Raw genomic sequence first — 16,388 nt, 5'->3', positions numbered from 1 at the left:
CGGAAGGAACCGTTGAACCGGCTGTGAACCGTTGAACCGGACCGGACCGTGAACCGGTTGAAATCCGGTTTTGTTTTTTTTTTCTAAAAAATATTAAATCGAATGACATCGTTTGTTAAACGAGCCGAGTTGAACTCGAAAACTTTAAAAGTAAGCTCAACTCGACTCAAAAACTCACGAGCTAAAAATTATCAAGTTCAACTCGAACTTGAAATATAATATTGAAACTTGAACTAAAAAAACCTCAAACTAAAAAATGTTTTAAAAGCTCGATTGAAGCCTAAAATTCGAGCTCGATTGAAGCGAAAGAATAGTTTGCTCTGTGCTCACCAAAAGACTCCATGATTTTGAATGTCAAATTACCTCTATTATTTAAGTTAGGATGCTCTTCTATGTTTCTTAGCCATGTCGGATTGTTTTGTTTTCATATTTTTACTCTTCAGACTTTTGTGATGCTCTTCTATGTTTCTTAACCATGTGGGATTTAAAAAAAAAATTAAACCAAACTACATCATTTATTATGATTTTTTAGCCCCAAATTTATTTTTTGATTATAGTTATATAATTATATTTATTATTTAATATGTTTTACCTTAAATATTATGTTGTAGTTGATTTGAATAATTTTGTTTCACTTGATTTTATGGTTTTTAACTTATATATGTTATAACTTGCTTTGAATATGACTTGTGATATAAAAAACTGTTTTTATTAAATGTTTTTTTATATTTTTATTTAAATTTTTTAAATAATTAATTAATTATGACGTCGTCCGGTTCTTTCGACCGGTCTGATCGGTTCGACCGGTTGAACCAGTGAACCAGTAACACGGCCGATTCGTTGACCGATCCAGTTTTGAAAACCATAGAAACATGTCATGCATGTATACTTATTAAGAAAAAGAAAAAGAAAAAGAAAATAGAGATATGATATAATAAAAGAAAAAGACAATAAAAAATACTGATGACAACAACAACATTCTATAAAAAATAAAAAAAATAATACACCGATAAAAATAAAATTTTCAATAAAAAATTATTATGGCTTCTCTCTTTATGTTGGTTACATGTTATTATATATTCAATCAAATCCAAATGAAATTTAGTTAACCACAAAAAATTAGGAGAAATTAAGTTAACCGTGTTTCAATAGGTGGCTTTCCACCTCCATAGAAAATAAAAGTTTTGTAAATTTGTGTTATAATTAAAAATAATAATTAATTGACACGATAGTGAATTTTTTTATATTTATAATTAAGTTAACCGTGTTTCAATAGGCGGCGGCGGCGGCGCGCGAGAGTCCCCTTGTTCTCTATCACTCAACAAGGAAGTGGGAAAGCCAAGCCTTAAATATCATTCCCAATAGTGTTTCCAATACTATGTGGGATTGAGCATTACACTTGTTTTCAATACAATGTGATTATTCAGGAAACAATTAACAATCATGCACCTTAAAACAACTGAATCAACAACCAATTGCATTAGTATTATACGATTAAATATGTCATAATTAAATGTCAATTTACAATCAATCGCGATTATTGTAATTTTAAGCAAAACATTCAAAAATAATATCACTATTTAAGGCTCAATCCCACATAGTATTAGGAACAAGTGTTGGTAATGGTCAATCCCACATAGTATTGGAAATACTATTGGGAATGGTATTTAAGGCTTGGCTTTCACACTTCCTTGTTGAGTGATAGAGAACAAGGGGGACTCTCGCGCGCCGCCGCCGCCGCCGTCTGTCTCGTCTCGGGTCGGGTCGGGTCGGGTCGGGTCGTGGTCGTGGTCGTGGTCGTGGTCGTGGTAATACGTGTCTTCTACACGTCCGCGCGAATACTATCTTTTTAGAGAAAATTCTTAAGAAACAAATGCAATACCGTCGTTGCGATTTTGGACTATCGCAACGAACTTGGAATAAATCGCAACGCGAACTTCTACTATCGCAACGAATTTGGAATAAATCGCAACGCGAACTTCGACTATCGCAACGAACTTGGAATAAATCGCAACGCGAACTTGGACTATCGCAATGCGAATATGTAAATCGCAATGCGATAGTCGAAGTTCGCGTTGCGAATCTGGAAACTGATTTGCGATACCGGAGATCACGTTGCGAATTATCGATCGCATTGCGATTTAGTTTGTCATTTTGGCAAATCCAAAAAAAGTTGGTTAAAATCGTATATTATAAGACATTTTTTGTCACTGAGATTATTTTCTCTATATATAATTGCTTGGTGGGTTCTTCATAGATATAATTTTCTGATAATATTGTTGTAATATGTGAGTTTGAGTATGTTTAAAAATGTATTATCTTTTAGTTTATGAACGTAAAGATCTCAATAGTTTAGATATTATATAAAATATATTTTAAATTATTTAGACTCAAATAAGAATAATTCTCTTAACCATGAACTTTGAGATTTTAGTTTATTTTTTAAAAATATATTCGATTCAAATTAGAATTTTTTAAACAAGGTTTACACATAATGAAATTCAAGTGTTTAATAACTTGAAGAATTAAGAATTGAATTTAAATTATAATTTGATTTAGTGTTTTGATTAAAAATTTAATATTGGATATATTAAAAAAAATAAAAATTGGTCAACGATGCATTGAATGATTAGTAAAGGTTGCTTGAGGTTTTGGTTATGTTGATGGACTTCTTGATTCATCAGTAAGAAATTTGTGAAGTTTTGCCGCTAAACAATTGAAGGATACCACATGCATTAGGCTATAGCAATTAATCTCATTAAAGTCGAACCGAAAATCTCCTTTATATGGATACCGTATAATTATTCGTACAAATAATATTTTATAGATTTCTATCAAATAAACAAAAAAATATATATATATATATATATATATATATATATATATATATATATATATACATATATATTAATTTAGGTATATTATACTTTATGCCTAACCTAATTTTAATTTTTATGTTTTTACGAAGTGAGTTAATCAACTCTATCTCCACCTAAAAAATTCCAAACCTTTGTGGCAAGCTTTTATGGAAGTATTAATTACATCTTAATTAAAGTTAACTAAACCACCATTAGTTTGATATTTACCTCCTACCCCTACGGTTGACCAACTATTGTCTTCGAAAAAAATTATTAGATGGACTTGGCTTCCTATGTTATTTATGGTTCTAACCAATACAATTTATATATCTTATTTTTTCTAAGGTGAATTGTCATCTCTTTCCTACATGTAAATAAAGAGTGTAGCATGAACTAAACGACATTAGTAGTCAAAAAATCGTTGTTATCCATTGAGATCCCGAGTTTGAGCAACAATAATACTGAAAGTGTGAGTGTTCAATTATCAATGTCAAATGAATGAGAGTTATCTTTAAATAAATATTATCTTATATTTTAAATTAATAATAAATAAGTATGTATTTATTTAAAAATTACTTTAAAATAGATGAATTTTATGATACCATAAGTTAACGTGGTGAGTCAAATCATGAAATGATTTCTCGTGTTCCTGGGATATCTTAGTGAAATTAATCAAAGCATCAAACATACAAAGATGATTTGGCAAGATCATATAGGTCCGAGTGTACATGTCAGTTTTCTTTCCCTACCCTTAACCGCAGAGAATTTACCGCTCCAATTCAATAGGTTTCCATACAAAGTCCAACCAGGTGTGGAGGCCAAATTTAACGGTTACGATACCCTCTCATTCTCAAGTGGAACCCACTTTGTAATCTACTGCCAGGTATACGGTCAAGATTAAAATGCCTGAAATTTAATACACTGCGCTGGTGCAGATTATATATTCTTTTTCTTCCCACTATCTAAGGGATCGAAAGTTCTCCCAGTTGCTTTCTCAGTGTATATACTGCGACTGCTTTCCTTCAAAGTAGTTGGAGGAAAAAGAAATTAAATCATTTTATAGAGGAAATTTGATTATCTCCGGCAAGTTATCGCCGGGAATCCTAACCGGCGATCTTTCCGGGAAAGGTATTATTTATAAGCGCCCTCAACTATTTTCATTTTTAGATTTTAGTTCGCGCCATTGCTCGGAATAACCTGTTTAAATTATCGTCTGTAAAATACTGAGGAAAACGGAGAAAATTCATAAGATATCGTTTCTAAATATTATAAATGTTACTTTTTGGATTAATGCATACGGAATTTGTGATTGAACTTTGATTTGATTTGATTAATTGATTTTTTCCCTTTGATCTTCTTAAGGTTTTTATGGAAGGTGAAACAAGCTTCTTTTTTTATTGATCGAAGGCGTGTTCAATTGCAAGTGAGTGACTAACTAACTCATTGAGCTGCAAGATTGGGGAGAAATGGTACGAGCCTAGCACTTACAGAAGCTCCTATTATTGCATGCAAGTGTTTTGTTTAAGTTCTGGCTCTTTCTTGTTAATGATTTTGAATTTCCTTTTCCTCTTTTTTTTTTCATTTTCAGGGTTAAAAAAAAGATTTCACTTTTTGTTTGGTTTTCTTGCATCAATTTTGATTTTTGTTTGATTGATTATTGTTTGAAAATTAATTAAAGAACTTAATTGGAGAATTTTTAATTTGTCTCGCTAGGGTGAATATTATTAGTTCAATGTAACTTTTCAATTATCATTAAAGATTCGGTACGAGAAGTTTAAATGTATAAATGAATGGAATCAAGATGATTTTGTGCTTTAAATATGCATGTGTGGTGATTTATGTTAGGTTAAAGTATGAAGAAGTTTGAGGAAATTGAATATTCTATTAAAACAGTAATCTCAATGATTGTTTGCCTTAAATATGGGCATGCTGATTTGTATTTGGTTCCTTTCTGTCGAAACTTTAAAGACTTTGGATGTATTATCATCTCATGCTTCTTCAGACACTTGATTATGACGATTAATGTTAGATTCCATTATTCCGAGCTGTAAGTAATTTAATTGTCTTACTAAAAGTAGTTGTTACTGATAAAATGTCTTAGAGATGCATATGTTACAATCAACTTTATGTTCCATCTTTTAGCAGATTTGGGGAATTCAGATTTTGTAATATACCCTGCTGTACTATACGAGTAGCACATTGATGCCAATGTTGCTGATTTACGTTAACATCTGAGCTTAAATGCTACGTGCCTTATGTGTGAAGATAAAGGTGAATTTTGTGAGGTTCCATTATGTTGAAATTTAGGACTTCAAATGTCTTACTAAAAGTAATTACAAAGGCAAGATGTCTTAGATTTAAAAATATTGTGACTTATACTAGGTTTTCTGATGTCAGATTTTTGAGTAAATTAAATGTCAAACATGATGATCATGTACCATAGATATACGTGTATAATGATTTCATGTTAGGTTTCATTATGTTGAAACTTGAGGATTTAAATTCTTAATGAAAGCAATGCAGATGGTAATGTGCCTCAGATATGTAGACATGGTGATATATATTGGGTTAAAGTTAAACAATTTTTTTACTATCTTACATGCAGTCCCTGCTACTTATATTGACATGCTGATTGAAACCACTTGCCTTTACCAGCTCCTGTTTTTTCTGCATGTTTCCCTTTTGATATGCATTGAACAATGGTGTGAGTGTCAATTATCCGTTTAAAGTGAAGTAATATCCTTCTAAAACAGACAGGACAGATTTCCTTTTGAGTATGTTTTATCACTTTATGTAAAAGATATTTGTCGTTACTATAGACTTAAACATGATCAAATATATTAACTCAAATTTTCTTCAAATTTCGAGATGGAATACATGAACTAACAATACATTATAAATGTAATGAAATTATACAAAACAACACCTTTTATAAATATAAATAAGTTTCCTTTTTGATGTCTTGACCAAGACCAACCATAAAAAAGTGATCTCTTTTCTTTTTTCTTTTTTATCGACCATCATCATCGGACAAACACGTAAATGAAATAACATATGATAAATAGGACATTGTACGTGCTTTTCAAAACTTCAAATGGTTCTCATTTTAATTCTGTGATCTGGTGCATATATCCATGATATCTGTAAATAAAGCGATTATTGTATTAATATATGTCCTTTTTTTTGGGTAAGTACTTGTCAACATTTCATCTTCATTCTTATGACCAAACGCCTAGCCATGAACGTGCTACTTGTCTGTCACATATTACTCCTGTACTTTCCTTGTATCCGCTTGCTAAAATATTTAGATAACATATCAAGATATAAGGAAAAAGAAAATAGAAGTAACTGTTTCAATGTTGCAGCTTGCGGGGTTGGTAATGACTTTCTAACTTGCAGGGTATTTTATTTACTATATTCAGCATTCCATTACTATAGAATATTTGTTAGTGTTATTCTGTCCTTCTCATTTGAATGTCTTACTTTTGATCCAAATACTCTGATGAAAAACTTTATCCCATAAGAAATCACATGAATCTAAAGTTGCCTCTATACCAATAAAGTTCCCAATAAGAATTATTGTATAGTTAGCCTATTTGTTATCTTTTGATAATAAATGCCTCTGCTTTGATTCTCTGTTTTATTGATTTTGGCTGTCTTTCCAGAAAAAAGGTTTTTGGACGCCAAGAGATGGTACATGTCCAACTAATGGAGAGGTGCATTATAATAATTCTTCCAGATCTGAATCAAAGCGTGCTCATCAATGGTTTATGGATGCTGCTGCACCAGAATTGTTAAGCAACAAGAAGCAAGCTATAGAATCAGTTAACATCCAACCTGTTTCAGGAATTGCAGACATCAATGTTTCTCCATGGCACAATGCTTCCAGTTTTCAGTCAGTTTCTGGCCAATTCAGTGATTGCCTATTTGGATCTGAGCCCATGCGAACTGTCAACTTTGTTGATAGCAACATTTCTTCTGTTGACAGTGGAAATATGGATGTGAGAAGAAAGGATTTTGAAGATCGATACATCAATAGTTCATCGGGTTTATCCATGTCTCATACTGTTGGCGATGCCCCGTGTCTCAGTTTTGGTGGAATAAGGAAAGTTAAAGTTAACCAAGTTAAGGATTCAAACAATGGCATGCCAGCTTTAGTGGGACACCCCTACAGTATAGGAGTTAATAGCACAGTTTCAATGTCTACTGTTTACAGTACAAGTGGTAACAACGATATATCGCTGGACCCAACTTATGGTAGTGGGGATGAAAATTCCATCTCAATGGGTGCCACATTTACAAAGGCAGATGCCGATTTTATTTCAATGGGGCACACCTTTAACAAGAGAGATGCTGATTTCATATCAGTGGGGCATAATTACGACAAGGGAAATGAGAGTATCTTGTCGATGTGTCAAACTTTTGACAAGGAGGATGGCAATTTTATATCAATGGGGCAATCATATGAGAAAGGAGACCCCAATTTAGCTTCTTTGAGCCCTTCCTTTGCCAATTTAATTTCAACGGCCCCCTCTTTTGATAAGGAAGATGATAATATACCAATGCAACCTTCCTATCATATGGCAGAGTGTAACATCGCAACAATCACTCCTACACAAGGTAAAGGAGAGTCCAGTATTCTATCCATTCATCAAAACTACAAGGGTGAGATCAATACCATATCTTTTGGGGCTGATGAATCTGAGACAAATCCTTCTGGCAGTATTATTAGTGGCTATAACTTATTGATGAATAATCAGAATCCAGTACAAGCTTCAGAATTGCCTAGCCAGCAACAGTTAGTTCAGTCGAATCCAGAATTAAACGTAAACAGTGCCCCTAAAAGTATTCCTAGAACTGATACCAACCCAAAGCATAAAGAACCAAAGATAGCTAAAAATGTTTCTCCCAACAATTTCCCTTCCAATGTCAAAAGTTTGTTGTCAACTGGTATGCTTGACGGGGTTGCTGTGAAGTATGTTTCATGGTCACGGGAGGTGAGTTATTTCCTGTGCTTAACTTTTCACCAATGGAATTTAAATCATGTAAGCTAAATTTTTCCTTTGCAGAAAAACCTTAAAGGGTATATACAAGGGACTGGGTATATGTGTGGCTGCAAAGATTGTAATTTTGAAAAAGTAAGCAACTCAAACAGTCATCTGCTTTTCATTTTTTAAGTAGCCAACCAAAAATGTTCATTGTCGCAAAGCTTCTGGATCCCTTCCCCTTTCCCCAGCTACAGAGTATTGAGAAGAGGATGAGATTATTAAACCCGGGTATCATTGCCCCATGATTCGAAATTTATATGCAGGCTTTGAATGCATATGAGTTTGAGTGCCATGCTAATTGCAAGACCAAGCACCCCAATAATCATATTTACTTTGAGAATGGAAAGACCATCTATGCAGTTGTTCAGGAGCTCAAAAACACTCCGCAGGAGATGCTTTTTGATGTAATTCAAAATGTGACAGGATCCCAAATTAATCAGAAGAACTTTCGCATCTGGAAAGGTAATGTAGTTGTGAACCTGATGCATACATGAAAGGTTTATTTCGTAACTTCTCTTACTCGGTTTTCTTCTTTTGTTTCTCAGCTTCATATCAAGCTGCGACCCGTGAACTTCAGCGTATCTATGGAAAGGTTGATGCTACTGTGTCATCTTGAGATGAAGACTTTGCCTTGCAAAGCTTGTGAGGCTAATCAGATTTGTGCATAGGAGGAGTATGTATCTTATACATGTTTTGGGATTTAATTAAGCTGAACAGATGGATGCTAACAGACATCATGGGTTTCCAAAATTTTCGAAATGAGACATTTATATTTTGAGTAGAATCTAACTTTTCTGAATGCATGCAATTGAAATAGAGTAGCTGAATCTGTGTCCCTGTCGACCTTGTAATTCTGTTCTCCATTTCTTTATGGAAAACTAGTGCAACCAGGTACGATATCCTGCCAAGGTTGCATTATATCCAATATGCTCTCAACCGGAGTGGCATTTGTGCCCAGATATAGAAGTCGGCATAATATGCAAAAGTTTAGTGATAAGTAGCCTTGGTTGAATAGTGATGCCAAAGAATATGCATTAAAGGAGATTATTCTCATGATACGAATAGTCCACACTTCCCGTGCTAGTATGCATTAGAGTTGTCCAAGTCTTTGCTATTATATGTCTTTTCTTCTCCGAGTGAGATGGATCAGTTGATTCTGCCGCCATGGACCAACCAACAAGACCCCCTGCCCAATTTTCCTCGGAGGAATAAACAAACTTGATGTTTTGATGGAGTGGCTGTAACACCGACTTATTATCTACTAATTTGTGTGGTAGTATAAGAATGTAGATTAATGTGTTGTATTTTATTCAATGACTGAATCCCATTAGTACATACTTGGGCTCTTTCGTCGAACAGTTGGTCCTATACACGAGAAGGATGAAATCTTCTTCTAAGCTTGCAAGACTTTTGATTGAATGGACGTTTATGTAAAGTTTGGTATTCTGGTTACACTATATCGCCTCAGGCTCTTATGTCATACATAATCTAAGGATGAGGGAAGGGATGTCATGGAGTCAAGTTTGAGGTTATTTATATATGTTCTTTAGTACTTGTATTTCATACATATGGTCGAAGCAGGTGACATTGAACCCAAGGGCACCAACCCTTCAGGCCAAGTGTCAGAGACCTATCTTAATCTAGGGTTCAAATCATTGAAGCTCATGACTTGAGAGTTCTAAACATAAAAATGTTCTCACCTCAGCTGGATAATGACATTTCCAAACAACGTAGGCATATTAGATCATGGGATTACATATTACATGAGTGGACTAACAACTCCTAGGCTTAACTCGATTTAGGGGTGTTATTAAGAAGATTTGGAGTTTGAATCCTGACATTTCGAATCTCTACCACTCTACTTAGGTTTGGAGTTTGAATCCTGACATTTCGAATCTCTACCACTCTACTTAGGTTAAGACCTTTGTACCGAAACATGAATTCGGATTATCTATATACACAAGACAAGTACATATCAAGGGTTGTTTGAGTTCAAGGAGATTAAAGAGATAAAATTCCACAACATTAAATGAAAAAGAAAAGGAACTGCCTTTAACGAGCTAATCCTGGCAGCTGGAAAGAAAATAAGAGATAAATACATGAACGATTAGTTTTACGTTAGAGCAACTGTGAAGCTGAACCTTCCATTTTGAATCTGCATACCCTTTTTAACCCCATTACTACCCGCAGCAGTTCGACTTTTGAGCAACTTGAGCTCTGCTTGCTCCAGGGTCATTCTTATTGATTTTGATTGCGGTTGGCTGTAACCACAAAAACAAGGCATCCATCATTTTGACAAGGCAGTAGAAGGAAGAATCAAGGTGAATAAAGAAAAAATATACATTCAGAAGAGAGAATACCTCAGCCTTATTATCAGATTCTGTAAGCCTTTGCTTAATGTCGCTGGCTATCGAAAAGAAAACCTCCTCCACATTCAAATTCGTCTTTGCACTCTGCAGAATTACATTGTTCCAATAGTATCCAAAGAAATGATCAATAGCATTAAAAAAAGAAAAGATCCAGTCGGCAGCTAACGTGCGACTTACAGTTTCGAAAAACTTGATACCATACTCATCAGCAAGAGCTTGACCCTTTGAGGTTGGCACAGCCTGCGAAAGAGGAGATTAATTCTGATTATTACTCGATAAATGTGTCTGGTTCATGTGTATATATAAGACGAATAAGGGGTTGCCTCGGGATAGATTGAACTGATAATCTAACCACCAATACAAACAAGATAAGCAATTTTTCTAAATAATCAAAAAGGGAAAATCCTACCCTTTTGCTCTCATCCATGTCAGCCTTGTTTCCGACCAGTAACTTGTTGACATTGTCTGAAGCATGTTGTTCGATATTGCGAATCCAATTCCTAATATCTGTACATGAACAGAAGTTGGCTCTATAAGACTCGCAATAGATGTAGGATCCACTGTAAGAAACTCCATACCAACAGAAAGAAACCCTAAGCCATCACGACAAAAGCAGTGATGAGGAGGATCAACTACAGACCAATTTCACTGCCTAACTCAAGGTAGCAGATGAGCATAAAAATGATGGAAATCATCCAACAACAATGGCTTATCAATCCATAAATTAACAATGTCACCTATATGCCAAAAACAGAATTAATAAAGCCGGAACATTACTATTGAAAGATGACTCATCAGTAACATCATAAACCAGCAAAATCCCCATAGCTCCACGGTAGTATGCTGCAGAAGCATGATTCATCAGCAAAGTCAGACATCAAGCTTAATGGTCCTGTCGTAATAGTTTGAAAATAAAATAAAAAAGCCAGCCAGAAAAAGCTTAAACACACCTGTTGTAATAGTTCGAAATCGCTCTTGACCAGCTGTATCCCAGATTTGCAATTTGACTCTCTTACCATCAAGCTCGATCGTTCTTATTTTGAAATCGATGCTGTCAAGGAAAATAGAACAGTCAACAAGAGAAAACGTTCCATAAAGTTACCAAACTTTTTAAATCTCAGAGAATCAGCTGAAAAGATGCCTCAACCAATATATAATGTGGAGTACTGAGAAAATGAGTGAAAGAATTAGAGACTACTGCTGTAAATAGTTCATTGAGCACCATCTTTAAGGGTGTGTACAAATTTTCAAGTTGAATACGAATTACCAAGGTATTGTCCAGGACAGATAAATTGAAAACTTAGATTACAATAATTATGAACTCCATTCCATCCCTAAAACGCTGCAGTTTCATTGGAAGTAACCAAATGGTGCAAATACATGGAAATAACTTTGGACAAGTCACTGACAGGAGTTTCCAGGAATACAAACCCGATGGTCGTTATGAAACTAGTAGTAAAGGAACCATCAGAAAAACGTAAAAGCAGACAACTCTTCCCCACCCCTGCATAGATTCAAATGCGAAAATCAGTCGGGAAAAATATTTAAAGCTATGTAAAATTCAAGCCCAAACATGAGATCACATGATCGTTCTCTTTAACTTGTAAGCCAAGCCATACAGATTACACAGCGTGCCTCTTCAACAAAAACAATTCTATTTCCTACTCCGCATCAGATTCGAATCATATTGCAAAGCTTCCCACCAAGTTTTTCATGACACAGCACAACAATGATCCAGATGCATGTCTTGGCATCAAGATTCCACATCAAAGAGTACAATTAAGAAATTCAACAAAAGGACGTCAACAATTAAGAAATAACAGAAGATCAGAGTTTTTCCAATACCCATGTTCCATTTTTCAATGGTGTGACAATAAAAATTATTCTTTTACCCAGGAACCTAAAAAAGAAAAGAAGAGAGCTTACCACTATCGCCAATCAAAAGAAGTTTAATGAGATAATCATAATCAGCCCGAGCTCTAGCAGGTGGTGCAGCCATGGATCCTCTCAAATACCACACACAAGTATCCAAATTTAAAAACGAAAAAACTGATCTTTCCTCTTACAGTCTTACCTACCTGCACTTATAAAACAAAAATAATACTAATAATAACATTCACTTCAAAATAACATTAAAAAAAGAAAAGAAAAATATGATTGAAGAGATGAGACAGAGAACCCAATACGCAGAGGGTAGCAAGCAAATGAGACAGAAAGTCCAACTAATTTGGGATTTTCCTTTTTTGTTGTTCTTCATTTTTTGATTTGGTTTCTGCAATGTGATTGGCTCACAGAACTTGTTTATGTAAACTCGGACACATGTTATTACTTCTTAAGCTATTTTAGTCGTTTTGGGTTAAACTAAAAATTCTCTAAACTTTAAATTTTTTAAAATTAAAATTAAGACAAAATGTTATAAGCTAAATCATTTTTAAAATATTTGTATATGTAATTGATTATTTGTATTATTATTTTCAAAATAAATTTAAAATTATTAAATTAAGAAATAAAAAACATAAATGAAACAAATGAATCAGTTATATTAAAGATATGAAATCTTTCTCTCTCTGAGATTCCTTCCGAAACTGTAGGGAACCCTAATGGTAATTTTGTGGTTGCCCTGAATGGTTAGCTGCTGGATGGCCTGAGCCTTGTCAACACAACGACTTCCCTGGAGCGGACATGACATGCGATCCCGGCGGAAGATTTGCGACTGGAAAAAACCAAGGAATAATGAGAATTTGGTTACAATCATGGAGAAGGATTCGACTGGCTTGAATTCACAAGATCCTGATGAAGTCATGAGGGATATGCTAGAAGAGGGGACTACTCAGAATACGAACAAAGTATCTTTTAGGGACATAGTTACAAGTCAAAGTGGAGTGAACCAAAAGGTTAATTCTGTTTCGGATTTAGATGTAGAGTTGCTTTCGGAGGATGTTCGAATTGATATAGGAGGAGGAGTGCCGGATATCAGCTTTTCTGAGTGGATACATCGATCCATAGACGAAAAATCGTCAAAGTCTATGATCATGCGGCTCCTGGGAAAGTCGATCGGCTACAGATTGTTAAACCGTATACAATTGTTATGGAAGTCGTCTGGTGAGTTACAAGTAGTTGGTTTGCATAATGAGTACTTCCTCATTCATTTTGCTTGGATGAATATTATCATAGGGTCATATCTGGTAGGGGTGTATTTGGTTCGGTTCGGTTCGATTTTTTATTAAAAATTGAACCGAATCGAAATAAACGGTTTTTCAAAATTTAAACAGAAACCGACTCATAATGAGCCTTACGGACCACGGATGCAAGTGGTTAACAAAAGAAAGAAGGCATCATCAAACAAGAAAGTGGGTAACTCTGTCGAAGCAGATAGGAACAGAGGTAATAAGTGGGTCGCGTTTTGATGCTTTGGCAGCAACAAATGCTGTGGAAGAGCATGTTAATATGGAACACAATGTAGTAAATAAAGGAAAGAAAGTGAGGAAGGACGAGTGTCAGTTGGAAGGGGAAAAGGGTCGACCTATGGACCCTTCTAGCAGTGGAACAATGACTCAGCTCAAGGTTGTGGAACCAAATGAAGCATCGAGGAGGATTACTGAGGTGACCGAGAAGAACAGGAAGTAAATAAAGAGATAGTTATGATTGCTGCAAAGGAGAAAATAGTGAAAGTTCAAACTGATTTGACCGTGGGGAATCACACAACTATACAGATTGTGGATGAGAGCCGTGGGGGTGTGCTACGTGAGAGAAATGACAGGAATCCACCAAAAGCTGGTCATGGACCAAACTTAAAAATTGGTATCAAGAATGCGGCAGTAGCTAAAGGCCCCATCAAAAGAGGGGTCATAGCTAAGAAGAAAGAAGAGAAATGACCGACCAAACTGATCCTAGCATGCTAGGTGATTTTTCTGAAAAATCACTTTTTTCTTAAATATGTATGGGGCACCCTTTCAAAAAAAAAAAATATTACGGATTTAACACTCTTTTAAAAAGGTACGGTCATGCATCTTATGATACGTGTGAAAAAGATAAAGTGTTAGTTTCGTAATTTTTTTAAAATAGTGTCTAATATTTAATTAATTTCTGCTAGAGTAATTTTTATGTAAAACGTCAACTTTTTATTTATTTTTTGTGTGTGCAAAAAAACTTTCTACATTAAAATCTTTAAATATTTTTTTTGTAAATTATTTTATAACTCGACAAATTTTGATTTTTAAATGAAATTACACAATATGTATAATCTAGTATAGGAAAACTTTGATGGTAAGTAATTTAAAATATGAATAATTTTATAAAAGTTTTATAACTAGTATTTTTTTTTACAAAATGATGATGATGATAAGAAATATTTTATAATTTAAAAAATTATAAATTTCATATATTTTAGAAAAATTTATTGACTTTTAAAATTAATTGTTTAAAAATATAAAAAATGTTAAAATAAACTTTTAATTATAATTGAGGGATCAAATGAATTATTATTCATTAATTATTATTTTTTAACAACAGTTAATAATGTTTATTTATTTTTAATAAAATTAAAATTTAATATTTTTTTAATATTTTTTAAAATTAATATTAGAAAGAATATTTTAAATATATAGATGATATTTTTTTGCTTTACATTCTTTTTTATTGAATTTTGTTACAAGTTTAGAGAGTAACATAAAAGAAAGGAAAATGTTGGGATTTTCGGAAGCTCGATTCGACAACCGGAACGGTTTGCAGAGAGGGGTCGAAACGGTTTTGTATTTAGGGAGTAAGGAGATTGAAAGATAGAGAATTTCATAGCGATTTATGGTGGTTCGACTTTCTTAACCAAAGTCTACGTCCACTACCTTAGCTCCTCACCAAGGATTTTCCAACAAATTCAGTAATTTGTTCTTTCTTTTGAGGACAAAGAGATAATCTTACAACTCCCTAGTTTTTCCGGGCTAAACTAGAATCTTTCCCTAGCTTTTACACGGGATAAGCTAGAACCTTTCCCCTTTACAAAAGGATAAAATAAGTAAACAAAAAAACCTCTCTAAGGTAGGTGTTTACAAGATTGAGCTCACAAGAACAAAATATTTACAAGAGAAAGATGAAATAAGAATGAAAAACTATTCTCTTGTGTTTGATTGCTTGGATAGTTGTTCTCTTACTTCTTCAAGTGTCCTTAGCTTGTATTTATAGCTTGGAATGTGTTTGATGTTGTATATAGCCGTTGGGGATGTTTTGGAGCCGTTTAGGGATGATTTTTCTACTCAAAAAGGCTGCCCATAACATGGTGCATCGGTGCACTATCAAGGTGCATCGATTACCCTACATTAAATTCAAATAAACTAGTCGTTACTAGCCGTTGCAGCCTTCGTGCATGGATACACAACAGGATGCATCGATGCACATCCTTGATGCATCGATGTAAGAATGATGCATCGATGCACTAATTGCATTCGGTGTTTGAGTGCATGGATGCACTTCATGGTGCATCGATGCACTGTAGGGGTGCATGGATGCACTTTGACACCCTTTAGCATTTTGGCTCAAATCCGAATTTAATGGACTTTGAATTATTTTTGAAACCTTTTAAAACTTTGAATAAATTCAATTAAGTCTAAAAACATTTTGTAAATTCAATTCAAGTCAAAAAACCATTTTGCCTTAAATTGTTATATCAAAACATAGTTCAACAGAAAATCTTTAGATTTTCATGTATTTATTTATACTTTTCTTTTAGAAACATTTTACCATAATTTTTATTAATTAATTTGAAAAAAAAGCAGAATAAATGATTAATTTGAATTATAACTCATATATTTAAAATTCAATAAAAATACAATAAAAAAAGAATTAAAAACGAATAAAATTCAATAAAAAAGAATGTAAAGATAAAAAATATCACCTATATATTTAAAATATTCTTTCTAATATTAATTTTAAAAAATATAAAATAAATATTAAATTCTAATTTTATTAAAAATGAATAAACATTATTATCTGTTGTTAGAAAATAATAATTAATAAATAATAATTCATTTGATCCCTCAATTGTAATTAAAAATTTATTTTAATATTTTTTATATTTTTAAACAAATAATTTTAAAAGTCAATAAATTTTTCAAAAATAT

General features: G+C 33.5%; 2 protein-coding genes across 3 annotated transcripts; one reads left to right on the top strand and one right to left on the bottom strand.

The window, feature by feature from the left end:
• The first annotated feature begins 3,835 nt into the window (after positions 1–3,835).
• LOC120116722 lies at positions 3,836–8,663 on the top strand. Of its 2 annotated transcripts, XM_039137132.1 has the most exons (6): positions 3,836–3,986; positions 4,221–4,327; positions 6,524–7,855; positions 7,928–7,996; positions 8,170–8,368; positions 8,452–8,663. In XM_039137132.1, exons 2-6 carry the CDS (start codon positions 4,325–4,327, stop codon positions 8,520–8,522), a joined length of 1,674 nt encoding a protein of 557 aa, XP_038993063.1. In that variant the 5' UTR covers positions 3,836–3,986; positions 4,221–4,324; the 3' UTR covers positions 8,523–8,663. The 2 variants fall into 2 exon arrangements, with proteins under 2 accessions (XP_038993063.1, XP_038993062.1); XM_039137131.1 differs by lacking the exons at positions 3,836–3,986; positions 4,221–4,327 and adding an exon at positions 5,011–5,129.
• Positions 8,664–9,990: 1,327 nt separating this feature from the next.
• LOC120116752 (ras-related protein RABE1a-like) lies at positions 9,991–12,353 on the bottom strand. The gene is made up of 8 exons (XM_039137163.1): positions 12,202–12,353; positions 11,707–11,779; positions 11,226–11,326; positions 11,053–11,118; positions 10,685–10,782; positions 10,453–10,515; positions 10,267–10,359; positions 9,991–10,167 (listed from the first exon to the last, which is right to left on the bottom strand). Exons 1-8 carry the CDS (start codon positions 12,272–12,274, stop codon positions 10,087–10,089), a joined length of 648 nt encoding a protein of 215 aa, XP_038993094.1. The 5' UTR covers positions 12,275–12,353; the 3' UTR covers positions 9,991–10,086.
• Between the last annotated feature and the right edge of the window lie 4,035 nt (positions 12,354–16,388).

This window comes from Hibiscus syriacus, unplaced genomic scaffold (assembly GCF_006381635.1).
Source record: "Hibiscus syriacus cultivar Baekdansim isolate YM2019G1 unplaced genomic scaffold, ASM638163v2 tig00110303_pilon, whole genome shotgun sequence".
NCBI lineage: Eukaryota > Viridiplantae > Streptophyta > Magnoliopsida > Malvales > Malvaceae > Hibiscus > Hibiscus syriacus.
Note: the sequence above shows the minus strand (reverse complement) of the source record. Positions and strands in the feature narration are given on the sequence as shown.

Bases quoted from the DNA above. Each gene is read 5' to 3' on its own strand.
- LOC120116722 (XM_039137131.1), top strand. From the start codon at position 5,100: ATGCTACGTGCCTTATGTGTGAAGATAAAG. The intron at 5,130-6,523 runs GTGAATTTTGTG...CTGTCTTTCCAG, and splicing joins CCTTATGTGTGAAGATAAAG to AAAAAAGGTTTTTGGACGCC. The intron at 7,856-7,927 runs GTGAGTTATTTC...TTTCCTTTGCAG, and splicing joins ATGTTTCATGGTCACGGGAG to AAAAACCTTAAAGGGTATAT.
- LOC120116752 (XM_039137163.1), bottom strand. From the start codon at position 12,274: ATGGCTGCACCACCTGCTAGAGCTCGGGCTGATTATGATTATCTCATT. The intron at 11,780-12,201 runs GTAAGCTCTCTT...GAATCTATGCAG, and splicing joins TCTTTTGATTGGCGATAGTG to GGGTGGGGAAGAGTTGTCTG. The intron at 10,783-11,052 runs GTAATGTTCCGG...GTTCATGTACAG, and splicing joins TGATGAGTCATCTTTCAATA to ATATTAGGAATTGGATTCGC.